General features: G+C 45.3%; 1 protein-coding gene across 6 annotated transcripts; it reads left to right on the top strand.

Moving 5' to 3' along the window:
• SCAMP5 (secretory carrier membrane protein 5) lies at nt 1–27,611 on the top strand. 6 transcript variants are annotated; one of them, XM_087824224.1, is made up of 8 exons: nt 1–220; nt 2,304–2,343; nt 20,832–20,873; nt 21,679–21,807; nt 25,058–25,214; nt 26,334–26,435; nt 26,900–27,017; nt 27,253–27,611. In XM_087824224.1, the coding sequence occupies exons 3-8, from the start codon at nt 20,867–20,869 to the stop codon at nt 27,445–27,447; spliced, it is 708 nt and encodes a 235-aa protein (XP_087680350.1). In that variant the 5' UTR covers nt 1–220; nt 2,304–2,343; nt 20,832–20,866; the 3' UTR covers nt 27,448–27,611. The 6 variants fall into 6 exon arrangements, with proteins under 6 accessions (XP_087680350.1, XP_087680357.1, XP_016066027.1 ...); XM_087824231.1 differs by lacking the exon at nt 2,304–2,343 and adding an exon at nt 17,239–17,324 and having other exon boundaries at nt 132–220; XM_016210541.2 differs by lacking the exons at nt 1–220; nt 2,304–2,343 and adding exons at nt 10,754–10,850; nt 17,239–17,324.

The following is a 27,611-nucleotide window of genomic DNA, read 5'->3' as shown; positions in this document are numbered from 1 at the left end:
GTGCGCGGGGCGCTCCTTCCCCTCTCATTGCTCCGGGTGTGGGATCCCCACTTTTGGATGCCGTCCGCACTCCCGAGAGGAGGGAGCTTTGCAGCCTCCAAGCCTCCGGGCTTGGAGCCCAGCACAGGCTTCAGGGGGACCCCCCCTTCTTACGCCTCCCTCTCTTACCGGACTCCATGATGTTTCTTCAGTGCCCCCCACTCGCACTCTGTCCACTCAGGTATGTTTCTCTGTTTTTTTCAAGCTGGTTATGTAGGATTTTAGGAGTAAATCGATTCCGTGGCTGGGGGGGGGGGGTGCTCTGCTGCTTCTCACAGGGCCGCCATCTTCCCTCTCTTCTCCTTCAATTTTAAATGATAACTTTGCTGGATAGAGTAGTCTTGGGTTCAGGTCCTCGTTTTTCATTACTTTGAGTACTTCATGCCAATCCCTTTTTGCCTGAAGTGTTTCTGTTGAGAAATCAGCTGACATTCTAATGGATACTCCCTTGTAGGTGACTTTCTGTCTTTCCCTTGCTGCCTTTAAGATCTTTTGTTCATCTTTAATGTTTGTCATTTTGGTTATGAAGTGTCTTGGAGTGGGTCTCTTTGTGTTCATCTTGATTGGAACTCTCTGTACTACCTGAACTTGTGTGACTTTTTCCTTCACCAAGTTAGGGAAGTTTTCTGTCATTATTTCTTTAAACAGGTTCTCTATTCCTTGCTCACTTTCTTCCCCTTATGACATGGGTGTTGTTACATTTCATGTTGTTCCAAAGTTTCCTTAAACTATCCTGCTTTTTAATTTTTTTTCCTTTTTCCTGCTCTAATTGGATGTTTTTTCTACCTTGTCTTCCTAGTCACTGATTCGATCTTCTGCCTAATTTAATCTACTTTTGATTCCTTCCAGTGTATTCTTGATGTCAGATATGCTATTCTTCCTTTCCAACTGATTCTTACTTATGGTTTCTATTTCTTGTTTCACCCTGTTGTAGTTTTTACTAAGTTTCTTGAAATTCTCATTAAGTTCCTTGAGCAACTTTATAACAATTACTTTGAACTCTATATCTGATAAATTGCTTACCTCCATTTCATTTAGGCCTTTTTCTGGGGTTTCCTCCTTTTCTTTCATTTGGGGGCTGCTTGCCTCCCCATTTTTGCTGTCCCTTTGTGTTTGTTTCTATGTATTAGATCAAATTTGTATTCCTCCCAGTCTTTGTGGGGTGGCCTTATGTAGTAAGTATTTTATGGGACCCAGTAGTGCAGTCTCTTAGATCTCCTGAGCTGGGCACTCTAGGCCTGTCCCTTGTGAGAGTTATTTAGGCTCTCCTGTTGTAGTTCAGTCTTGAATGTTATTGTCCCATTTGTGGGAGGAATCTCCTCTCAGACTGGCTGACTGTCTCACCCCCAACCATGTCATGCAAGCTATTGTTCAGGTGCTGACAGAACAAAACACAAAACAAGAAACAAAACAAAAACATACACAAGACCCCTACAACAACAGCAAAAGCAACCACAAGCCCAACCGGCATGGCTCAGTGTTTGAGTGGTGACCTATGAAGTAGGAGGTCATGGTTTGATTCCCAGTCAGGGCACATGCCAGGGTTTCAGGGTCGATCCCCAGTGGGGGGCATGCAGAAGGCAGCTGATCAATGACTTTGTCTCATTATTGATGTTTCCATCTCTCCCTCTCTTCCTCTCCCTTCCTCTCTCTGAAATCAATAAAAACATATTTTTTTAAAAAAGCAACCAAAAAAGGGGGAATAGGAAAGAGGAAAGAGAACAATAACAGAAGAAAAGGAAAAAAATATGAGGAGAAAAAAAGGGGAAGTAAAAATATGGAAGTGCAGAGATGAAAGAAAGAAAATAAGAATAAAGAATAGAAGGAAAATGTTATAAAGAAAAGGGGAAGAAAATAATTGTGAAAGAAAATAGAGGAAAAAGCAGATAGACAAAAAATAAGAGAAGGAAGAACAAAGAGAAAGCAGGAGAAAGAGAAAAAATAAGGTAAGAAAAAGGAAGGGAAATATTAGATCTATGAAAGCAAAAAGAGAGACAAAAATAGTAACAAATCAATAGAGAAAAAAGTTGAAGATGATAAAGAAAATTAAAAAAATTCAAGTGGCATTCATCTCAGCAGAGTATAGGGCTACTGGGATCTCCCTTTGTATCCTGCTCTTCTGATGACTGAGGCTGATTGTTTTGTCTGCCAATTCTGGACTTCCCGGGAGGTACTTAGGTACTAACCACTAAACTGTCCTCCTTTGGCTCTCAGCAACCTGTTTGAAGTTTCAAGCAATCTACAGTTCATGTCTTTCTCCACAGGACTTGGCTGTGCAAGGGAGGGGCCAAGCTGCACTCAAAGGTAGGTTTGTTAGCAGCAGGGTGCCCAGGGGTGGTTACAGCAAACTTCCCCAGGTTTCCAGGGCTCCACCTCTGTCTGCCTGTCAGCCAGCTGTCAATCTTCTGAAAGGGCTTTAGGCAGAATCAGTAGTCTAAATCTCTGAGTCTCCCATCAGGGGGAGGTGCTGTTCAGATTTCAGGGAAAGTGATGGGTGTGTATCCCCTTCCCAGAGCTACTCCTCTGAGAGTGTCCTGGAATATTTCCCTGCCTTCAGCTGGGAAGAGATCCTCATTTGCAGTCCAGTGGGATCAGCTGGAAACTTGGAATTTCTATCAGCTCTCCTGTGAGGGGGAAGCACAAATCAGGTTCCTGAGTTAGTGGGGGGGGGGGGGTCCCAACCCCAAGCCAGTGACTGATGCTCCCTGAGACTGTTCAAACCCCTAGGCTTGGCCTCTACTGCTGTCTCCTCTGCAGAGGTCGAGATGCAGGGTGTGACAGGCAGGGCTCTTGAGGATGGGGTGGGCTGTATCACCTAGGGTTGGGATTTTTTCCTTTTCCTGATCTGTGGCTTCTGTAACGAGCCAGCACCTCTCAGGAAAAATGGCTGTTTTGGCTCTGGGGAGGGTTATGACTGAATGCAGGTCTCCTGGCCGCCTCTTTTTCATCTCTCCCCCCAGCCTCTCCTCAGGCACCTTCAATCTGCACTCCCTTCCCTCCACTGAAGCCTTGGGTGGGTAGCTGCAAATGAAAATCCTGTACTGTGGTTATTGTTTTTTTGTTTGTTTGTTTGTTTGTTTTTGCTTTAAACAAACTATCACTTTATCTCTGAATGGCTCTAGACGCCCCCGGGGGCAAGCAACCCTGCCACCTTTCACAGCTGGATGTCATGTGGGCTGCTGGTCTCTGCTCTGGTGCTCTGGGCTGTGGAGCCTAGCCTGGGTTCTGGGCCTCTGTCTTTTGGGGATGCTAACATAAGAAATCATTCAAGCCCAGCTGGGTGTGGCTCAGCAGTTGAGCATTGATTCAGGATCCAGAAATTGTGGTTCAATTTCTGGTCAGGGCACATGCTCAGGTTGTGGGTTTGATAGCCAGTTGGGGGCATGCAGGAGGCAGCCAATCAATGACTCTCTCATCATGAATACTTCAACTCCCTCTCTCCCTCTTCCTTCCTGTCTCTGAAATCAATAAAGATATATTGTTATACCCAGTTTTCATGAGATTATTCACACAGACACCAAGTTGAGTGTTTGGAATTTATTAAGCCAGCGGCTACAAGGGCGCTCATGCCCTAAACAGACTCACAGCCTTGAACAGTCTTCACAGGGAGAATATAAAGGCAAACTGTATCCTGGTTGGCATGGAGAGGGGTGGGAACCTAGCAAAGCAATGTACAGAAGCCAAAACAAGCACTGTTTAACCATTATGGTTGGCTATTTCCTGGCACTAACTTGTAACTGTATGTTCAGGGATATGAAACAGGATTGACATGACTGAAAAATGAGGGTTACAGGCTTCAATATTTTTTAAAAAGAAATCATTTGAACTGTTATGTTGATCATGTTCTGTTGACCGTGATTGTTAGCTATAGTTATAAGAAATATAGTTCTGTTAACTGTGATTGTTCTGTTCTAATTAGAAAAAACACTTTCTAACCTGGGTGGGAGTTGTACGCCCAGGGGCATAGGAATTACCCTTGAAATTTGATCCATTCTCCTCTTCCGAGAACTGCCTGTTATCACAGAAAGATTAAGTACCTTGTTCCCAAAACAATGGAATCCTGGAGGTGCCTGCCCATTGCAACCCCCAGCCCACAGTACCTGTAATCTGGTCCTGGAGTCCCTCTATGAGCCCTTTGCGACCCCCAGCCCACCTTGCCTACTTTCCCATGCCTATAATTCCTACTTTCCCGTGTAATCTTTGTCCTTCTATCCAATATAAGCAGCTGACTTATGGGGGGTGGGTGGGTGGCAAGCAGATTTTTGTGGATGACCAATACTGCTCTCCCAACTTGCCAGCAATATTTGAATAAATGTTCATGTATGATTCAACCCTCTCTGCTTAACTGACTCAAGCTGTGACAAGCAGCCTGGACCCATTGTTGTCTGGTTTCAAAACCTGTGAAGAATATTTGTGAGTTTATTTGAGCCAAACTGTTGACAATTGCCAGGAAGCCAAAACCTCAACTGATTGAGAAAATGCTCCGGAGAATGGCAGTTTTGCATCTTACTTTATAGATTACAATCAAGGGGGGAGATGTAAATGGGTTACATGAAATTCATTGGTGATAGATTAGGGAGGTGGGAGAAAGCAAAGTGGGGAAACCTCTGGGATTGGATTCAAAGTAAAATGATGGACACATACTTCTTTTATATAGGTGGGTACAGGATAGTTAATAGTCAACAGTTAATAAGATATCAATAACAATGAGGATTCTGGTGCGTTGAGGGCCCGGAAAAGGGAGAAATCAGATATATGATTTTCAAATATTTTCTCCCATTCTGTGGCTTGCCTTGGGGAAATTTCTTTGTGGTTGGGGAGAAAAGACAAACACAGGGAGTGGGGTGGTGGGGAAGATGTGTGCAGGGTAGAGGCACTGTATGGGGAGGTCTAAAGTGAACTCTCTGAGCTTCAGGGTTGCATACTTAGGTATTGAGTGGACTGGACGAGACTCTCTGATATTGCTATAGCTCTGCAGGCACGAATGTGTGTTACTGTATACACAGCGCTGTGCATCACATATAGATACTAAGTGTCAGGGACTTGGCATCTCACAAGACCTAGAGCATGGAGGGGGGTGGCGGGTAGCAGGAGGCTCTTTGTTAAGAAAGGAGTCTCCATATTGTAATTTCCACAGGACTAACAGATTACCTTAGAGGCAGCATGATGTGACTTGAGAGCCAGACAAGACTTGGGTTCAGATCTTGGTTGTAGTAGATGCTACTACATAGTACCCTTCCCATGCCCCCTCAGCCATTCCTGATGGCTTGTTATTGTAAGGGATTTTCTGCCTGAGGTCTTTCTCTGCTCAGAAAGCACAGAGGAAAGTCTGGAAGTGAAGGAGCAGCCCTCCACCTTAGTTTCCTTATTCTTTTGGTGGGACTACTGTGTTATATTCTGCACTGTGTATCTCAGAGGTCCCCAATAAGATCAAGCCCCCATTACCCACAGGGGTAGCCTGCTCATTACTGCACTCTGAATTGGTTTCCTTATATTTCTTTGTCTCAACTTCCTCCATCCCTCTACTAGTGCTCTCAAATAGACCATTTGTACTCACATCCTTATCTCAGCATCTGTTTCTGGGGGAACCCAACCTGAAGAAAAGGTTTTTCCACTTCTAAGATACATCCATTCTATTTCCTTGGGCAGATCACTTTAACTCTCTGACCCTCACTTTCCTCATCTACAAAAGGAGGTAAAAAGCACTTACTCATAGGGCAGTCATGAGGCTTAACATCTCACTAAGACATATTAAGGGTTCAGTAAATGTTAGTCCTCTTTTATTTTCTGTTGTTTACTGGTCTGTAACATAGATATTCTCCCAGAGGCCCTTGGGTGGACGTGCCTCATCCAGCCATTGCTAGGCAGGAAAAGACAAGCAGCCTGGAGCTGGCCCTGTGGGCGACTGGATTACTGCTCCCATTTATTTACTCCCTCCCTGCAATAGGATTAAATATCATCATCATCAAGCCTTGCATCCTCTAGTGGGAACATGACTCCCTGTCACCCATGCATTAGTCATGAGACAAGCTTTGGTGAATGGTATGTGAGCTTACATGACACTCACATTTGAGAAGAAGAAGATTTAAATGTGTTCTTGCATAATTTGGCTCTGGCTCTTTCACTCCCACCCTCCACAATGAGAAAAACATGTCCCCAGAGCCTGGTACAGTATGAACTAGTAATTATTTTTTAAATTTATCTTTTTTTGTTCAAAGTATGACATATATCCTCCTTTGACCTCCTCCACCCCATACCCGCACCACCACCCCCAGGCCTTTTGCACTGTTGTCTGTGTACATAGGTTATGGATATATGCATATAAGTTCTTTGGTTAATCTCTTTCTGACCCCTCCTCCCCCTTTCCCTCTGAGGTTTGTCAGTCTGTTGCATGCTTCCATGTCTCTGGATCTATTTTGTTCATCAGTTTATTTTGTTCATTATATTCCATATATAAGTGAGATCTGTGATACTTGCCTTTCTCTGACTGGTTTATTTCACTTAGCATAATACCCTCCAGGTCTCTCCATGCTGTTTCAAAGGATTAGAGGTCCTTCTTTTTTTACAGCTACATAGTATTCTATTGTGTAAATGTATCATTATTTCTTCAAACAGGTGCTCTATCCCTTGTTCAATTTCTTCTCCTTCTGGTACTCTTATGATGCGGATATTGTTACATTTCATGTTGTCCCATGGCTTCCTTAAATTGTCCTCCAGTTTTTAAATTTTTTTTCTTTTTGGTTCTCTGATTGAATGATTTTTTTTTTTTACCCTGTCTTATAATTTGTGGATCCATTCCTCAGTTTCCTCTAATCTGCTGTTTATTCTTTCCAGTGTATTCTTTATTTCTTCTGTGTCAGTCTTCATTTCCAACTGATTGTTTTTCATTGTTTCTATATATTTTTTCATGCTATTGAGCATCCTTATAATCATTACTCTGAACTCTGTATCTGATAAAATATTTATTTCCATTTCATTTAGCTTTTCTTCTGGAGAATCCTCTTGTTCTTTCATTTGGGGCTTGGTTTCTTTTCTCCCCATTTTGGTTGCCTATTTGGGTTTGTTTCTATGTATTAGGTAGATCTGTTATGACTCCCAGTCTTTTTGGAGGGTCTCTTGTGCAGGCCAATGCCAGATGCTGTTTATGACTGGCACTGAGTACCTTGTTTGTAGCTATAAGCTTGTAGCTCCCTCTGCTGGGGCTAGGATCATTTGGAAAGGACCAAGATGTGCACCAAGGTCTGCTTTTCCTAGCCCCAGGTCCAGAAGCATATCAGGCAAAAACTCAAAGCACCCAGAGATCTGCCTGTTATTCTCAGCGACTTAATGAGCCTCAGGCTGTAGATCACAGCAAGGTGTAAATTGCACAGGGTGGGGTGAGAGGTTTTCCAATGGATGGAGCAATTGCTCCCCCCACCCCCCAGGCAAAAGCTGCCTGGATGGTAAAAGTCTGCTTGAGAAAGATGTCCTCTGCAGTATGGAGGAATGACTCAGTATAGGGATCCAGGTGGCTGCCCTCTGAGCTCTATCCCAAGAGCTACCAACCTTGGATTCCCCTCACAGGGTTATAGTCCACTCTGCCCTCCCTCTGCCGGAGTCCAAGGTGAGTGGCTGCATACGAAATTTTCTTTGTTGACTCTTTAAGAGGGTGCTTGCATTTCCAGCCGTGTCTCCTGGCAGACAGAAACCCTGTAGCTTTTCACAATCCGATGTTATGTGTACTCTTCCTTAGTTCTGGTGCTCTGGGCTGGGGAGCCCAGCTTGGGGCTTAGACTCCAGACTTCTCAGGGGGAACCCCCCCACACACAGCTGAGATATCTCTCCAGAACTTCAGCTGCTGCCTGTGGGAGCCCAGCCAACCCTCTGTGACTTGTGCCTTCCTACCAGTCTATATGCCATCTCCACTTTTCATCCTTGGTTATGAGGGTGCGCTCCAGCTAGTCTTCAATTGGTCATTAGGGATGATTTTTCTATATTTTAGTTGTAATTCCAGTTTGGTCCTGGGAGAATTCCAGTTTGGTCCTGGAATTAGTTTCCATTTAATTCACCACCATCTTGGAATCTCTGAACTATTACTTATTAACACTTATTGTGTACCAGGCACTGTCCCATGGGTTACACATATCTACATGTGTTAATTCATTTTATCCTCACAGGAACTCTAAGACACAGCAAGGTCCTATTATCATCATCCTTATTTTACAGATGTGGAAAACTAAGATTCAATAAGGGTGAATATCTCACACAGATGGGAAAGTTCAGGCAGTCTGCCTTTTACATCCATATTCTTAACAACTGCACTATGCTATTTCTCACAGTAGGTCATCAGCAAATGCTTGAATAAAAGTTTGTTTAAATAATTGTCATTACTGAAGTATTGTTCCCTTCCATTTACTCAAATTCCCAAGGTGCAATACACTGAGACAAAGATGGACTTCTAAAAAACAACAACAAACAAACAAACAAAAAAAAACCAAAGATGGACTTCTGACCTTGGACCTGGGCACTTTTCCTGCCTCTGTTTTTAACCAAATAGGTGGCCCTTCTGATTCTCCTGATTGGGGAACAGTCATCTGTGGTCATCAGATGGGAACACAAACATTTACTGTAGAACCTGCATGAACCACAAATATCTCCTGTAAATTATATGTGGATCCCAGACATTTTTATCACCCATGCATTAGTCATAAGGCATGCTTTGGTGAATGGCATGTGAGCCTTTGTGACATTTACCATAACTGAGAAGGCTTCAATATGGACCTCAGACTCCTCTTCTGAAGGCTCTTGTGAACTTTTCTTTCTTGAGGTTCACTTGGACTCCAAACATCTCTCCTGTAAAAACCATGCTTGATAACCTCTTCAGGTTCCCAGTCATCATCTCAATGGGTCCTCTCCACAGCTCTGTAAACAGGCTAAAGCTTGCATTATTACAGCAAGCATAGAGAGCAGTGACCATGCAGGTGAACCAGGGACAGGATCAACAGTAGAACTGCATTGTCCTGCCCTTAGTCTATTACCCTTCCCCCCTGATTGGCCTTTTGACTAGATTATGCTTGTTGCTCAACCTTCCACAGCCCCTGAGGCCCCCTCCCTTCTTTTCCCTCTCCCTCACTGGTTCTTGTCTGCCTTTTTTTTCTTTTTACTCCTACCCCCTTTCTACCCCAGCTGTGTGAGGCCCCACTCCCAACAGGCTGGAGCCAGACAATGGGCCCTTATTCTGGACAAAGAATCCCTGCAGTGTCTCCCACCCACTGAGGCTCCTTCCAGGCCTGGGGCGGTGTGGGCAGAGGGCACTGTGGAGGGCAGGAGCCATTGGCTGGCAGGACAGAGGGTGGCCCTGGCTGGAGAGATCCCACAGGAGGTATACATTATAAACACCACTCACAGTAAAAGCCTGTCTTTCACACCCAGCCCCATCTCTCCAAGTGGGTATCTCTCAACCATCATTAGTTCTGGGTTTTTAAACATACCCTAGTCTTTATTCTTTTTAAAAAAAATTATTTTAGGAGAGAGAGACAGAGAGAGAGATGTGAGAAACATCAATCGGTTGCCTCCTGCACATGCCCCAACCAGGTATGGAAACTGCAACCAGGATATGTGCCCAGATCAGGAATCAAACTCACAACCTTCTGGTGCACTGGACAATGCTCCAACCAACTGAGCCACACCAGCCAGGGCTGGTCTTTATTCTTTTTGCATATTACAGTCTCTTTCATAATTTTTTCTTCCTCTTTTTCTTTTAAGCTTCTCTCTTCCTGTGCCTTTGAGTAGCTTGCCTGTCCCTATTTCTTTTTAATTTTTTTGTTAATCCTCACCTGAGGATATTTTTTCCATTGCTTTTCAGGGACAGTGGAAGGAAGGAGGGAGGGGAGAGGGAGAAAACATGGTGTGAGAGAGATACATTGATTAGTTGCTTCCACAGGTGCCTTGTGGGGGGGGAGGCGAGCCCGGCACCCAGGTATGTGCCCTTGACCAGGAATCAAATGAGACCCTTTTGTGCATTGGCTGACGCTCTAACCACTGAGAACATTGGCCAGGGAAGTCCCTATTTCTTATCTTTTTCTCATTTCATCATATTCTCTTCCCTCTCTCTCCATGTCTTTTTTGTCCCCAAATCTTGATCTCTCCATGTTTCTGTATCTCTATCTCCACGGTTCTCCTTTCTTGCCTTTCTATGTCTCCTGTGCTTATTTCTCTCTATATCTCGTCTCTGTCTCTTCATGTCTCATCTCTGATCTTCCATCCTCCATCCCATTGCTGTCACTTTGGGCTGTGGATCTGAAGGACCTTCATCAGTCACCATGCTGTCCTGTTCACAAAACTTTCTCAGTCCTCCTTTCTGGTAAATCCCAGAGGCCACTGGAACCGGCATGGGAAGTTATTTTCCCCAGTTTTCACATTTGGAAGCTGAAGCTCTGGTTGCTGGTTCCAGGCTACTATCCCTGGGTCTCTTCCTCCACGTCCTCGCGTGGTCTTGTCCCAGCGGTGCTTCTGTCCCTGTGGTTCCGCCCGCCACCTGATCCGGCCAGAGACAGGTCTTAGGACCTCGGATAGCTCCTGTAAAGTGCGGGGGCGGCCTGGCTTTCTTTATCGCGAGAGCTGGGAGAGCGGCCTTAGAGGTGGCGCGGGAGTCTCGCGAGAGCTGCTGCGGGCGGAGGCGGTGCGGGCGCGCTAGGAGCTGGCCCTAGGCGCACGCGCTCCGCGCTCCCAGCCCCGGAGCGGCTCGCGGCCGGCTTTGCGCCGCATCGCCTGGTGTGCAGCGCAGCTCAGGACAGCGCCGTGGCCTTTCTGCAGCTGAGCGACAGCAGCGGGTGAGCCCGGGCCTGAAGGCTCAGAGAAAGGCTTTGCAGGGAAGCTGGGAGCAGGGCGAGAGTGGGTCACCCCTTTCCACTTTGTACCCCCCACGCTTCCCCTTTGGATGCAGGGGGCTGGCCGAGTTGCTGGAGAGGTGGAGAGTTGAGGTCACCTTCTCTGTTTGGAGAGGGGCAAGAGTGCCCCTGGTGCCCCCAGGCCCTCCAACTCCCACCATCACCACCCCCAGCTCCCTCAGAGGGAACCCGCGTCTTGGGTGACGTCAGGCCTCTGGATTCTGGAGCGTGGGCCTTGGGCCCTCCATCCTCCCCCACCTGGAGTTCCCTGGAAACCATCTTCGTCTTCCTGGGGATGGTGCGCGCGATAAGGGATGGGGGCGACTGGAGGCGGGGTATCTGTGGCCTCCTTTGGGTCCTTAGTCACTAGAGGCGCTCCTGCAGGTGGACCCAGGTTGTTACCCCCCTCTGCTGTCTCCCTCCCCGCCTCCCGGGGGCGACCGACCTTTGGACTGCTGGTGTGAGCCGCTTCAAGGTTTCCGGGGATTGGTGCACTGGCTTGAGCCTGGGGTCCACCAGGGCTGAGGTGGTTTGTCGGGTGTGCAGCATGTAGCTCATTCCAACGCTGGCAGGAGTTAGTCGCGCGGATGAGGGTGAGGTGTTTGGGAACCCGTCCCTGCCCCTGCCTTCGGGAGCTCTTGGTCTGGGGGTTAGGAGAACCAAATAGAGACTGAGAATTGCCCCCGCCCCGGGGTGGGGAGTTTAGGGACGGCCAGACAGACTCTACCGCGGACAAAAGGAGCACAAGGAGAAAGGGAGGCAAGACCCAGCGAATGAGAGACTTCCTGGAGGAGGTGAAATTTGGATGGGAAGAGAAGGCATTCCTAGGGACTGGTATGAGCAAAGGCATAGAAGTGGGAATTAAGCACAGCTGTTGGGGAGCCTGTCCGTGAGCCCAGCCACGTGAGCTCCTAGGGTGGGGGAGTCTGGAGAATTTTGCAGGCTATGCCCTACCGGTTCTGCCTCCAAGGGTCAGGAATTTGAAAGAGGGAGATGATTTTTTTTTTTTTTGGGGGGGGGGGCTACACAAATCTTGCTAGTTGAGATTTGATCTGGGTTTGGTGAGCTTGAAGGCAAAGCCCTCAGACCTGAGAGAGGAGTGTCTCTGGTGAATGGGTCACAGAAAGAGGGACTTGTTAGATAAAGCAAACCTAGAGTCCTTTCCCTGGCTGACTGACTAGCCACCTCTGAACAAGTTCATTCCTCTTTCTGGGCATCTCTTTGCCAGCACCTTTCTCTAGGGACGAAATAACAGGATTAAGTACTGACCTCCCTTGAGGAAGCTGCTTGTTCTAGTTTAGAGCATTCCTCCCAGTTCTTCTCCCTTTTCCTTTTCTCCTCATTCTCTCTGCTTTCCTCTCCCAACTCCTCCTCACAGCATTTCCTCTAGGGGCTGCTGACAGCCTGGAGTCTCTGAAGGTTTCCTGGAGGTGTGGGACAGCAGGGTTGACAGAAGCTGAGAGTTTAGCCTGGTTGGGGAAGAGCATCAGTTGCTTCTCTCCCACCCTTTGAGAGAGTATCCAAGTCTGAAGCAGGAACATAGATTGACAGTGCTTTGTGTCCTGCCCTGTGTTGGGTCCTTCCTAGAAGCCCCATCCATGAGAGACTGAGGGAAAGATTGGATGTGAATGAGCCACTGCTTGGTGGCCAATAGCCGTTTAAGAATTTAAGCAGTGGGATGTATAGTAGGAATGTCTGGAAAGGTTTCCCAGGAGAGGTAGGATGTGAGAAAATAGTAGGACTTAGAGGAGCTGACAGGGTTCTAGTTTAGGGGCACTGGAAGCAGAGGGGGTAGGTAGACATGTCTCATGCATGAAGCTGGGTTGTGTGGGAAGCAGATCAGCCTGTGGTAGAGAAACAAAGGGTAGTGGCGCAGGTCTGTAGCTGATTGACACAAGGCCTTGAATGCCAGGTATAGGATCAGGAGGGGCTACTGAAGAGTCATCATAGGATAGTGATAGCAATGCCAAGAGAGTGCTGCTTTCTGAGCATGATTCATAGCTCTGGGGCTTCAGAGTTGGAGGTGGGATAGGGGGCCAGAGGTGGAGCAAGAGGGGGAAACTTCCATCTTAGATAGACTCTGGGCAGGCAGGAAGAAAATGACCATTTCTATGCCAAGGATGAGGGACTTATGCTGGGGAGGAGGGCAGACTAGGGAGCAGGCAGCCCTGGAACCAGCCCCAGGTCTCTGGCCTGATCTGAGTCCAGGCTTGAGTCTCTTTTTGCCATAGGCCTCACTTTCTCCACTGTGGGAGCTTCTGTCCTCCCAGCTTCACAGTAAGAGATGGAATAAATTATAATCTGGGTTTTAAAAACAAAATTCAGGTAGTATTTGCTATCTTTTTTTTTTTTCAGATTCTTTTGCTATCTTATTGATAACTAAGTTGGTTCTTCCTTAGGCCTACATCTTTGGGAGGATATGTAGCACCCCTCAAGCAACACCACCAACATTTTGAGGAACAGATTGCTACTTTTCCCATTTTGTAGTCAATAAATTTGGTTTGCAGAGGCCACTCACTTCTGTCTGCCTGTCTCTGTCTGTCTCTCTCTCACACACACACACGCACACACACACACATACACACATACACACACACACACATATGTGTCTATATATAAAGGCTAGCTCTGAAATGAGGGCAGAGGAGCCTGGAGCCTTCCATTCCTGTGACCCTAGCCTCTTATAGCCCTCCCAACCCTAAATTCAGCCTTGCCCTATGCTCTGGCCATGAGCTCTGGCTTCTCCCACTCTGAGTAATTCATACTTTGCTACACTGGCTTCTCTGTAACCATGGGCACACCTTTGGAAGACAGCCTGGGAGGAAGGATAGGGGTCAGGTTGGAGCCAGGATTGAGTCACCTCCTTTGAGGCTCCTACAATCCAGTTATTATATGCAGTCCCCCTGCTCCTCTTCCTTGTTTTCTTGGAGGACAGCAGTTTTCCACTTCACATCCCATTGTCTCATGGGAGGCAATGTCTCCTTCAGCCACCCTTTCTACCAGGCACTACTGAGTTTGGTCATTTTTGGCATGTGGCTTCCTCTGAGATCTTAAACTCTAGTATGCTCTGACCATAGTGCAACTTTTACTTTACCTACTTTGGAACCCTACAGAGACCTTTCATTCTCTAACACCTTCATTTTCTCTATACCATGAGCATTGCACCTTTTGTGTCTTATCTGGACCCTATGGTCCAGGATTTTAACCATTCTTGGGCCCATGCCCTCATCTACCCCACGACATTGCCTGCGTGTCCTAACCCAGCAGCAGAAGTCCCAATTCACATACCAGGGCAGTCTGGTTCTGCTGCCATGCAGGGTCTTCAGCTTTAGCTGTCCCTCCATCACTTTCTAGAAATCCTTTGCGTCTTCCCAACAGCTCTTCATTCCATTTCATGGGAGGAGTATTCCAAACTGGACTACTCTCCTAAAACCCTTTACTTATGGAAAGGGTGGTTGGGGGTTTGTGGGAGAAGTGGAACCACACCCATGTTTCTCCACTTCTTGAATCCCAGTAGAAGGAAGGATCCTAATCTAATATGCCTACTCTGTGCTATGGAAGCTGGCTCTCTGTGTCCTGAGGTACCAATGTCCATCAGCTATTTCCCTGGCTGGGCTGGAAAAACCTTTCTAACCCTATGTTCTCCACTAGTTGCTACTGCTTTAAACTGGTGGCTTTGTCTTATTACAAAAATGATGTATGACCCTTGTAGAAATCTTAGAAAATAAAGATAAAAATGAAAGAAAACAAATAACTTATAATCTTAGTATCAAGAGATGACTACTTGTTTCAGTGTTGTCACTGATATTCTCTGTGTGTGTATTAAAATTTTAGCCAAGTTTTTGAAAGACTAGTTTGCTAGACTTGTTCTTTCTTCATTTCCCTCATGTTTTCCTTATTTCTTAGCAGTGTGGTTTCTGCCTACTGCTCCCTGAAGCTGTGACCTCCTAAATGCCAAATCAGCCAAATGTCACACATGACCACTCCATAACCATGGACATTATTGACCCAATTGACCAGTCATTAAAAATATTGAGATAACTAACCTGTATTCATTGACATGAAAATTTTTTATGACATGTTGTTGAGTGGAAAAAAATAGGAAAAAAAATATTGTTGAGTGGAAAAATAAAACAGCATGTATAAAATTATCTCATTTTTGTCATATATACATTAAAAACAAAAAACAAAAACCTGAAGGTCAAACTGTTAAAGGGTTGTTTGTGTGAAAGGGTGGATTCTGAAAGAACTTTTATTTTCTACTTTATGCACTTTGATTTTTTTTTAACTTACAGATATTTTTATACATAGCTGAAAAGCAACATTTTCATTTTATTTAAAAAGAATTTAAGGCTATATATATATATATATATATATATATATATTATAAATATGTTTTTATTGATTTTTAGAGATAGAGGAAGGGAAAGGGAGAAGGATAGGGAGAGAGAGATAGAAACATCAATGATGAGAGTGTCATTGGTCAGCTGCCTCCTGCACGTCCCCTGCACTCCCCCTGCTGGGGATCGAGTCTGAAATCCTGGCATGTGCCCTGACCAGGAATTGAACTGTTCATAAGTCAACACTCAACCACTGAGCCACACCGGCCTGGCAAAGGCTAAATTTTTTAAAAGAAGAATAGAATTCTTCAGTGGTTGGCAGGACTCTGAGAATAAAGCCCAGCTCAAATCCTGCCCATGGCCTTCAAGGCCAGGATGACACCGCTGATCCCACTATCAACCCTATTTTTCCCTTTCTGTCCCTCCCACTTTGATCTTTGTCCGTATTCTACTTTTTTCTGTTCCTTGAGTATACCGTGCTGTTACTTTCCTGATCTTCACACCTGCGTTCCTGATTCTCTTTTTCCCTAGCCAACTCACTCGTCCTTCAGGATTCAGCCGTATTAAGCCTTTCCTGGTTCTTCCAGGACAGATCAGGGAGGTTCTCTGCTGTGTTTCACAGCTTTTTGTACTTGCTTTCCCAGAGTACTTCTCAGGCTGTAATTGCTCATTAACTTCGCTGAGTCCTCTATTCTGACTTCCTCCCTCTCAACTCCAATCTGTCTCCAATATTACAGAGAAAATTGAAGCAGGTACATGGACTCTCACTCTCCTTTCCAAGGCCTTAAGCCTGCCTGTATCTGCTTGCATCATGTTCTTCCTACCTGTTAGAATCAAGGCTTGTCTTAACCTCCTTGCTCTGGAACCCATGCTTCTCTTTTCAGGGTTAACTTCTGTTGTTGCAGTTGCAACTTTTTCCCTGGGTCCTTCACATCCCTACCTTATTTCCATCTTAAACAACCCTCAGCCATAGCCCTTCCTAGACCAGATATCCCACCTAGGTAGTGCCTTATCTCTCTATTCTCTTCCTAATCGTAGGCAGCCTTTTTCAAAGAGCTGTCTACACCTGCTTACCTGTTCAACTATAGGTTGGATTTGGCTGCCACTCCCACCCCCACCCTACCAAAACAATTCTTGCTGGGAACACAGATGACTTGATGTTACTGAGTATAATGAACACTTTTAGCCCAGCCCTTTTCATGCTGTCATATTTGTTCACTGTCTACTCCTGACTTTGGAGACTCCACTCTCTTCTGGTTTTCCTTCTGCCTCATCAGCTGCTTCCTCTCATTCTTTGGCAATTCATCCTCTTCTGCCTGACTTTTTTTTCCATTTATTTTTTTTGAACAGATAATAAATACATCCACATGATTCATAATTTGAAAAGATGTTCCAAATTTCATCAGTACTAAAATGAACATTTTGATATTTTGGAAAACATTTTAATGTCTATATCTTAAAATTTTTGGCATTTTATAATTACAATTTGGCAGTATTTTTGTTTTCTTTTGGTAAATAAAATTAATGCTCTATCATGGGGTAGATGGTATAAAGATACATAGTAACAATTCTTCCCCCCAACCTGCTCCACATCTATTCAGTTTCTCTGTCCCCCAGGGAGCCACTTTTTTTTTCTTGATATCCTACCAGAGATTCTTTGTTTATATATTACCAAATGCAAACATATACAGGGTGGGTCAAAAGTAGGTTTACAGTTCATATGGAAAATAGCACAATGATGAATAGATAATAAAACAAGAATAAACTGAGTGTTTCACCTACACGCAACTGTAAACCTTTTGCTCCACCCTGTGTGTGTGTGTGTGTGTGTGTGTATTTTTTCCCTCTCAATATTTTATTTTGAAAAATTTCAAAGCTACAGAAAGGTTTAAAGAACAGTGCAATGAACACCTGTACTAAGGTATGTTACCTAGATTAATCAATTGTTAATATTTTGTGAAATTTGCTTTATCTATCTATTTTTTTTGCAGAACCACTTGAAAGTAAGTTGCAGACAAGACACTGTACCTGTAAATACTTCAGCATGTATCTCCTAAGAACAAAGATATTCTCCTAGGTAACCACAACACCTAAGACACTTAACACTGAATAATGATATCTACTATGCAACCTATGTTCAAATTTCTCTACTTGTTCTAAAAATGTCCTTTAGAGCTGTGATTTAAAATTCCAGGATTCACTAAAGGTTCATTCATTGCATTTGGTTGTATGTCTCTTAAGTCTTCTTTTAATTTAGATGAGTCCCTCTACCAATCTTTGTTTTTCATGACTTTAACATTTGTCTTGGAGAATTTTCCGTAGTCTGGATTTGTCAGGTTATTTTTCATAATATTTTCAAAGTAAACATTTTGGCAACAGCACTGTGTAGATGATCTTGTGTCTTTCCGTGTGTATCATGTCAGGAGGTACGTGATGTCCTTTGGTCCCATTATCAGAATTGCTAAGTTCGGTTGCTTGGTCTGCCAGATCTTCTCATTATTGAACTATCTTTTCCCTGTTGTGATTAAGTAATCTAGGGGGTGACACTCAAACTGTGTGATTTTCCTATTAACAGCCATTGATCATCCTTGTTTGTATCAGGTCTTACACAGAGTTGCAAATGGTGGTTTAAAAAAATTATGTGATTCTTTCTATCACTAGAACTTTCGTTTTCCCTCTTTCCTTCTTTTGTATGTCATCCTAGACTTGTGCATTCTTTTCATTCAATGTGTTATAACCCACCCATGACTGACATTATTCATATTTTTCAACTGTTATACTAAAGTTGAAGAAATAGTAAAAGAGACACTTATTTTTTTTTAATCTTCACCTGAGGATATTTTTTCCATTGCTTTTCAGAGAGAGTGGAAGGGAGAGAGAGAAACATCGATGCGAGGGAGACACATCGATTGGTTTCCTCCCACATGCACCCCAACCAGGGCCAGGGATCGAACCTGCAACTGAGGTATGTTCCCTTGGCCAGAATCTAACCCAGGACCCTTCAGTTACAGGCTGACATTCTAACCACGGAGCAAACCAACCAGGGCTAAAAGGGACACTTTAAATTTGCTGTATAGCTTCACCCAGATTCACCAGTTGTTAACATTTGTCAAATTTGCTTTGATTCTGTCTATATCTATCCCTTCATCATTTCTTATTTTATGAACTATTTGAAGTGACATCATGACACTTTTCCCCTAAACACTTGAGCATATATTTCCTAAGAACAAGGGCATTGTCCTACAATCTCGATACCATTATCACACCCTAGAAATGTAACATAGACACAATATTATCTAAGTTAGAGTCTATATTCAAGTTTCCTTTGTTATACCAGTGATGTTCTTTATAGTGTTTCCCTTAATCAAGGTTTACACATTGGTTTTCATTGCCATGTATCTTTAGTCTCCATTAGTTTAGACAATGCCTTATCTCTTAAAAATTATTTTTGTCTTTTTGGATGTTGGCATTTTTTTAACAGTCCAGGTCAGTGTAGGTTTTAGAATGCTTTACAACTTGGATTTGTCTGATTGTTCCTCATTATTAGATTCAGGTTAAACATTTTGGGGCAGGACTACTACACAGGTGACGCTGTGCCCATCTCCCTGCTTCACATTAGGAGGCTGTAATGTCCATTTGTCTCGTTATTGGTGAGGTTTAGTTTGATGATCTGATTAAGGTGGCTTCTGCTAGCTTTCTTCACAGTATAAGTGCCTGTTTTCTTTTGTAATTCAGTCATCTTTGGGCTAGTACTTTGACATTGTGTGATTCTCTTTCTGCCAATAATCTTTCACCAAGTGAAAGGTTTAGCATCTATTGACAATTCTTGCCTGAATCAGCTATTTCCCTAGTGATTGCAAAATTGGGAGGGTCTTTTAATTCTTTTATTCCTTTTACATTTATAGCTAGCATTCTTCTGCAAAGAACTTTCTTTTTCTCTTCCTCCCTCTCTTAAAAATAAGAGTGTAACTTTGGACTCATGAATTATTTTTAAAAATTCAGTAAGTTGTATTATTGTTATTATTACTTTTGATACGCTTAATAGTCTCAAATTTGGCTGGTGATAATCCCTTTGGACTGGTGTCCTTTGTACATGACCCTATTCATTGAATACCTGCTTGTTTCTGGCACTACAAGATGTTCTAGACTAACCTTATGTTTGTTTTGGCTTGGGATAAGCCATAGATATTTTTTAAGTCATGTGTTCATATTGATACCTCCAGTTCAAATCCAACATCACAGGGCTCTTTTATCTTCCCACATTCCATATTCTATCTTCATACTCTAACGGTGAAAACCCAGGTTCCCAGTAACACACATTTACTTATAAGCTTTCTCTTACACTACACATGGCAACGTTTCAGAATCACCACATTAGTACCAACAGTAACAGTAAACCTGCTAATATATAAGATATTTTTCCAGTTATTTTTGTCATTGAGGTATATCCCTCTGATACAACACAGAGTACTGTGACAAGTTACTTGGCTAATCCTTTTTACCATGGTTGTGTCAGCTTCGTTTGTTTTTGTTTATTTCAACTTTAGGGTTTACTTTTATTTCTGGTGTAAGTTTTTGAATATGTAAGACATTATATGTACAAAAGTATGTAAAAGTCTTTACCTGGAGAAGTCTCATGACTCCTCTCAGCCCTTCCATCATGCAGGTTACCATGCCGTTTGTTTTCTGGTTTATTCTTCCTGTGTTTTTTTTTTTGCAAAAATAAGCTAATTAATATGCACGTTCTTCTTTTTCTTTATTTCTTACATAAAAGGTGGCATACTATTTATACTTGTCTGTATTTTGTTTCTTTTTTTTTTTTATAAATATATCTTTATTGATTTCAGAGAGAGGAAGGGAGAGGGAGGGAGAGAGTTGAAACATCAATGATGAGAGAGAGTCATTGACTGGCTGCCTCCTGCACGCTCCCTACTGGGGATCGAGCCCACAACCCGGGCATGTGCCCTGTCAGGGAATTGAACCATGATCTCCTGGATCCTAGGTCGATGCTCAACTGCTCAGCCATGGCCGGCCAGGCTGATTCTATTTTTTTTTTTTTACTTTCTATGGACTGTTATCTTTAGGGAGGAAAGACTCAGTAAGAGGGCAGGGACCACATCTTTCTTATTCATGCTGTCTCCCCAGTGCCTGGCAGATTAGAAATCCCCAATAAGGGAACAAATGACCGAAAGCAAAGGCAGGAGGAAGGGGATCCCATCCTATGACTGAGGCCAGGGCTCTGCCGTGTTTAGAGTCAAAGAATAGAGTTTCCTCTTTCAGAGTTCTCTGGTACCCTCAGGCCATTTCTGTTGCTTGCCTTTCCCTGCATGTTCCTTTCCTACCCTTGGATGGGGTTTTCTGTGGTTAGATTTTGTGCATTGAGGCAAAGGGCAACAATACCTGGAAGGAGGTAGCTGGTAGAATGGTGGCTCTGTGAGACAGGACATGCCTCCATTGGGTTCATCCCACTGAGAATGTGAACAGGGCCTGCCCCAGGAAGCATCCAACCCGGCTGGGCTGAGAGAGGGACCTGGTTAGGATGGGCTGTAATCCTCATCCTTCTCTGGCTTTTCTTTCCTTCCAGTTCAGGACAAAGAGACTGGGCTAGCTGGTGCCATCATGGCAGGTAAGGAGAGGGTGGGCCATGTGAATAAGACTTCAAGTGAGCATAGGGTGGTCGAACCTATTCCTAGTCCCCTTATACCCCTTAGTGTTTGGAAGCAGGTTCTTTCTGTCCTTTTGTCACCAGGTTTCCCTTGGTCTCCTACTTAGGCCTATCCATCTGAGAACCTGAACATGACACTGTCTAGCCCTCTTTCTGACCCTGGGGACCAGGAATCAAGCATCTTGATGCCCTGGTCTTACTGGCCATTGGACTTATGAGTGGCATGGGTGGCATAGTTAGTCTCTGTCCTCTCTGTCACCATTGCTCTCTAATACTCTGAGACCTTTTCCTTCTGGTTTCTGAGTTTTCTGGTTTCCAAAGGCTCAGGTACAGAATGCCAGAGCTGTAGGGATTTTTAGGGACTGTCTAGCTAAACCCTCATCCTACTGGATAAACTGAGGTCTGGAGAGGGGAGGTGACTTGCTCAAGAGCAGAATGTTGGAGTTGAGGCTGGACCCCCCATTTCCAGACTAACGCTTCCTGCTTCTGTCTGAAACTGGCTCCCTGCTGAGGAGGATGCTGCACCCCTGATCGACAACATTTACTGTATTTCTTCTGAGAGGCAGTAACACTGCCTTAGGGCCTTTGGTTATTTTGGGAATCTCACACAGCCCGGAGGAAGCAGGGATGGTTGGGTAAGGATAGCAATTTGGCCTATGGCCACAGGGTCCATTGGGGCAGCCTAGGCCAGGGAAGGAATGATGATATTGGATTGTTAGGGAGAGGAACATTCAAGGTGATGCCATATGATGTGCTTTACCCACAGAAAGAGTGAACAACTTCCCACCACTGCCCAAATTCATCCCTCTGAAGCCATGTTTCTACCAAGACTTTGAAGCAGACATCCCTCCCCAGCACCTCAACATGACCAAGCGCCTCTACTACCTCTGGATGTGTGAGTGCTATGGATGGGGGAGGTGGGTGGTGGTGTGGGGCACTGGGGTGGGGTACCCGCAGGCTGGCTATCCTTCAGCCCCACTTGCATCATCTGCATGGGCCAGTAAGTCTTTCCCCACCTGACTCCCAAAAGGCTCCTTTCATGGGCCCATTCCCCAGTTGGGCCTCAGTTTTCCTCTAAGCCTGTCCTCCCACCAACCCCCATCTCCCATTCACAGACCATTTGAATAAGGGTCTCTGTCTCTTGCTCTCCATTTCCTTTCCCACTGGAATAGTTTTCCAGGGAACCTCAGGACTCTGGGTTCAGGGAGGGTCCTTCCCTTAAAGCCTCAGTTTTCTTGCTTTCTCTGGAACATTACTAAAAGAAAAGAGCATTCAACTGGGAGTTGGGAGATAAGAGATCAAGCCAAGCTGATGGCTCCACTTCCCAAGCAGCAGGTTCCTCATTAGTAGAAAGAGGGTGAAAGAGGGTGTTGTTTCAGTGATCACTGTGGTTCCACATAGAGCTCTGTGCTGAGTGATCAGTACTTCTAAGAGTCTAGAGTTCTAATGTTCTCTATGATTTTGAGGTCAAGTGTTTAAAGGCCTTAGTTTCTGGTGTCCTATGGCAGGTTGGTGGGAAAGGTATCATCTTAGGCTGTGCCCAGGCTGGTAATAGGTACCTCTTAGGCATGTGCAAGGAGAGGAGTCTGGCTCTCCTGTGCTGGGTACCAGTCCCAGGGAATGCCAGACACCACAGGGTGACCTTAGCCAGGGTCTGCCACGTGTGATGTTGCCTTGAGTCAGGCCTGTACTTAGCTATTTACCTGGGGAGATGATTAATTGTGCCAGGAAGGTGGGAAATAATGCTGTCTTTGCAGCAGGTCCTTCATGGAATGGTAGAAAGAGTATGAGGACAGACAAACTCAGTTTCAAGTCCTGGTTTGGCCTTTGGGTGGCTGTGGAGCCATTTTCCCCTTGTAACATGAGTGAAAGAAGGGATGGGGCAGGTGTGGGTAGGTCTGTTGATGTTGGGAAAAGAATGAGTAGGTTTTCTCTTATGGCTTCCATTTCCCCCCCATCAAAATATGATGTAGAAGTGGGGATGGGAGCTTTGAAGAGACTGGGATTAGAATGAGAGCATGTTTGTGGACAGACAGTGGGCACACTATCCAAAAAAATGTGACTCCTAAGATTTCTTGGCCATACATGGATCCATTTGAGATTGACTGCCATGAATTTATAGTCCTATCAGGCCTCTGGGCTGGGGGACTCCTTTTTTTCGTAGTACTTTCAGCTCAGGTCCAGATGGGAATTGTGTCCATCCAGGGTGAGTATGGTCAGAAGATAGGGCAGGGGAAGGAATAAGAAAATGAGTGTAATGAAATATGGCATCTGAGCCAGATAAAGAAAGAAGTGGAGATAGAAAAAAGTTGATGGCTAGAGAGAAAGTGGCCAAGTCAATGGATGTGAAGTCCAAAGAGGCGGTAGAATAATTGCAGGAGAGGCAACTAAATCAACGGAGCTAGAGAGAGGTGGGACTGGGAAGAGAGGTGTAATCCAGTATAAAAACAGGTTAATGTCTGGTTTATGTAAAGAGCAAATAAAATCAGTAAGAAAACCAAGGTTCCAGGAAATTTGGGGGCAGTAAACAGGAATGGAAGAAATGCAGCTGAAATACATAGGAAGAAATGTTCATTCTTATTATGAGGGGCCCGAAATGGGTGTACCTGCACAGGTGACAGTGTTGTCAGGGAAAACTTGGGGAGCATTCCACCTCAGCCTGGGCTCTGAAAACTCTCCCCCTGAGAAGATCTTATTCAATAACTGGATTTAAGGGCTATAAATATAAATATCTTCCTAAGTCCTTTCTAGGTGCCTGCCAGATGAAATGTATATAACCCTTGAGATGCTTAAGGGCTCTATTCAGAAGCCAGTACCATAGATTCCTGGATGTCTGAGGCTAAGATTGAGCCCACTTTCCTTTGTTTATTCAGCAGGTCTTTGTGGAGCCTTAAAGGGACACAGCCTAGTGTTCCAGGAAGGTTTCACCTCGTGTCAGAAGACTTGGGTGTGTGTTAGTGCCAGTATCAGATGAGGAAGGAGTCTTTGAGGTCCTGACTGGCTGTGACTCACTGATACTGTGATTCAGAGGTTCAGCTAAATTATGTGGGCATGGAGGAGGAGGAGCCTGGGTCTTGCTCTTGGGGAACTTCTAGTCTGGTTGATGGGCTGGGATTTGTACTTTAGAAACCATGAAAACAGCCCAGTTCTGCAGGAGATCAAAGGGATGGGAGATGACTAAGGCTAGAGTAGTGAAGGAAGGCTTCTCGGAGGAGGTGGCATGATAGTTGTCTAAAAAATGGACTAAATAAGGACTGAGATCCCAGTCACTACTGCCTGCCCCATTTAAGTACAGGGCAGATGGTACAGTGACTTAAATAGATGTTTCCATGTCTGGCCAGCATTGTTCAGTGGTTGAGCATCGACCTATGATCCAGGAGATAGCAGTTTTCTTCCCAGTCAGGGCACATGCCCGGGTTGTGGGCTCATCCCCAATAGGGGGCATGCAGGAGGCAGCCGATCAATGACTCTCTCATCATTGATATTTCTCTCTCTCCCCCTCCCTCTTCCTCTCTCTAAAATCAATAAAAATATTTTTTAAAAATTAAATAAATAGTTGTTTCCACAGGCCTTTTACTTTCTTGTTTTCATGCCCCTACCTTGCAAGAGAAGATGTAAGGTGGGTTTCCCGTGCCTTGGCCTTGGTGATTGCTATGGGTCTGGCAGGGACAGGGGCTGAGGCCATTCTTATAAGGAGAAGAACATTTCTACTACCCTGAGACTTTGGGGCCCTTCAACTGGGCTTGCTGGCCTAAGGCTCTGGATTCCTGCTCTGGAGGCTCTTTGTTCTCTGGGTTTCTCAGATCCCCAAAAGCGGGTGTGGGGAGGGGGTTGGTCTGAGCTCCCAACTTTCTTTCTTACAGTCTGTACTTGGTGTGTGTGTGTGTGTGTGTGTGTGTGTGTGTGTGTGTGTGTGTGTGTGTGTGTGTGTATTCACTGATGTGGGTTATGGGTGTGAATATGTATAAATGTGGTATGCATGTGTGTTTGTGTGTCTGTATCTCTCTGCTTGCTCTGTTTGCATGTGTTTGATTGCTATGTTTTGCATTATGGATGTGTGTGTCTGTATCTGGGTGCTCATGTATGGGCCTGGTGTTTGTGTTTATGTCTGGTGTATGTCTCTGTGTGTGCTCCTGGGTCTGCAGTGAACAGCGTCACGCTGGCCGTGAACCTGGTGGGCTGTCTCGCGTGGCTGATCGGAGGCGGGGGAGCCACCAACTTTGGCCTCGCCTTTCTCTGGCTCATCCTCTTCACACCCTGCTCCTACGTCTGCTGGTTTCGGCCCATTTACAAGGCCTTCAAGTAAGTGGTTGGTGCTGACCCCGGCTCCTAACCCTGCCTCTTTGCTTCCCTATCTCTTCACTACATATTTTCTCACCCTTTTTTTGCTGTCTCCCAAACTTACTTTCCATTATTCAACCTCAGCTCAGACCACCAGGTAGGATTTGGGCTTCCTGGGAGCTCTAGGCTGGGATGAGAGGGCTGGGAATCGGAGCCTTCCTTTTAGTGCCTTCCTTCATCACTCTGCCCTTGGGTGTGGGCAACATAGAGACCGGGTCTGTTTTAATTTTGCCTTCCCCAGGCAGCTGCATGTTAAATATTGCCAATGGGGCCACCTACCTTAGTGGAGACACCCATCCTGTACCCATGGGGCTAGCTGATTTAGTGCCAAGTGGACCATCTATCCATGTGCCAGTGGAACCAGCCATCCATATACCGCTGACACTATTTATGTGCTAATGAGGTCATCCAACTCTGTGCCAAAGGGACCACCCATCCATGTATCAGTGTGGCTAGCTGTCTTGGTGCCAATGGGTGTCTACTTTGTGTCAAATAGGATTTTCAATCTTTGTGCCAATTGGATTATTCATCCGTGTACCAACAAGGCTATCTGTCTTGTTGCCAATGGAGTTTCCATCGTGCCTCAGATGTCCTTGCCAATCAGACCATCCAACAATGTGCCAATTAAATTACTTTCTTGGTGCTAATAGGGTGTCTGTTCTAGTGCCAATTGGACTTTCTGTCTGTCTCTAAGCTTATGGGATCATCCATCCATGTACTAGTGGAGCTAGTTGTCTTGGTGCCAGTGGAACTGTCCATCCCTTTGACAATGGGGTTGTTAATTCCTGCCACAATGGGCCCATCTATTTTTTTGCCAGTTGAGCCAACCACCCATGTACCAGTGGGTGCTCCATTCATGAAGAGATATCTCCCTGTGTAATGTCGTACACACAGACCTAACACATGGAATCCTGCAAAGGTCCATGGTTAAATACTGTCCCATTTTGGCCTCTCAGTTAAGGCTTTTGGCTGTCTTCTCTCCATTGTGTACTCACTTAAACTTGGAAGGGCTTGGGGGCTTGAAGGCAGGGAGTCCCTGGCCCTCTGCCCAGGTGATGGGAGCCATCTCCTTTGTTGCAGGACTGACAGCTCCTTCAGCTTCATGGCATTCTTCTTCACCTTCATGGCTCAGCTGGTCATCAGCATCATCCAGGCTGTGGGCATCCCAGGCTGGGGCATCTGGTAAGAGACTGAGGTATCTGGGACTGACCCAGGGCTGGGATGAGTGGCACCTTGGTTATGTCGTTTGTTTACCTCCATGTGCTAAGCTGCCTGACCGGTGAGGACACTATAAGTTACAGAAAGTATGATAGGATTCAGGCTAGTGTAGTAGACACAGCCATAGCATTAGAGGAGAAGGAGAGCCTTGCAGTGGATTCTAGGGGCTGAGGAGTTTCAAAAATCATGGGAGAACCCGAGGAAAGGAAGCATTATGTCTGAGGAGCTCATCTTCTGAGCCATGAGGAGGGTTCCTCCTGAACCACTGACATAGGCCCTTTGGGTATCAGCAAGATGGTCCCTTTGCATCCAGTGATATGGCCCTTCCATGTGACAGTGAGATGGTCCCTTATTCTAGTGTCTAGTGGGATGGCTCCTGGGTACCCCTCACCATGCTGGGCAGCCTCATAGCTGGCCTCTTCCTGCAGCGGCTGGATCGCCACCATCTCTTTCTTTGGAACAAACGTTGGCTCAGCGGTGGTGATGCTCATTCCCACCATCATGTTTACAGTCGTGGCTGTTTTTTCCTTCATCGCCCTCAGCATGGTACGTGGTTACCTCAAGGGTGAGAGGGTGGCTTTGGAAAGGGGCTGTGACCCAGAGGTCTCCCTGGGGACTCACTGTGGAATGGCTTGGTAGACTTTGTTCCTGATGCACAGAGCATGGGTGGGAATGGGTACTGGCTTTTACAGTGAGTTGTTTCTGGCTTCCCATATCTTTCCTGGATGACCGCCCCCCCCTTCCCTTTGATTAACCCTTCCTTGTGCTTCTCCTTCTACAGGTTCATAAATTCTACCGGGGCAGTGGGGGGAGTTTCAGCAAAGCACAGGAGGAGTGGACCACGGGGGCATGGAAGAACCCACACGTGCAGCAAGCAGCCCAGAATGCAGCCATGGGGGCGGCCCAGGGTGCCATGAATCAGCCGCAGACTCAATATTCCGCCACCCCCAACTACACATATTCCAATGAGATGTGAGCCAGCCGAGCCTACTGGGAGGCAGGGCTGGGGGCTGGTGGGATAGGGGCTCAAACTACATCATCTGTTGTGGTGACCAAGCAGGGTTCTCCCTTCCCTTTCCTCTTCCCCCTTTCCTTCTCTCTTCTTTGTACAAAAAAATCAGAATATATATATAATCAGAA

The sequence above is a fragment of the Miniopterus natalensis genome, chromosome 1 (assembly GCF_054644295.1).
Source record: "Miniopterus natalensis isolate mMinNat1 chromosome 1, mMinNat1.hap1, whole genome shotgun sequence".
NCBI lineage: Eukaryota > Metazoa > Chordata > Mammalia > Chiroptera > Miniopteridae > Miniopterus > Miniopterus natalensis.
The sequence above is the reverse complement of the archived record's forward strand: the minus strand, read 5'-3'. Positions and strand labels throughout refer to the sequence as shown.

Bases quoted from the DNA above. Each gene is read 5' to 3' on its own strand.
- SCAMP5 (XM_087824224.1), top strand. The intron at 25,215-26,333 runs GTAAGTGGTTGG...CCTTTGTTGCAG, and splicing joins CCCATTTACAAGGCCTTCAA to GACTGACAGCTCCTTCAGCT. The intron at 27,018-27,252 runs GTACGTGGTTAC...CTCCTTCTACAG, and splicing joins CCTTCATCGCCCTCAGCATG to GTTCATAAATTCTACCGGGG.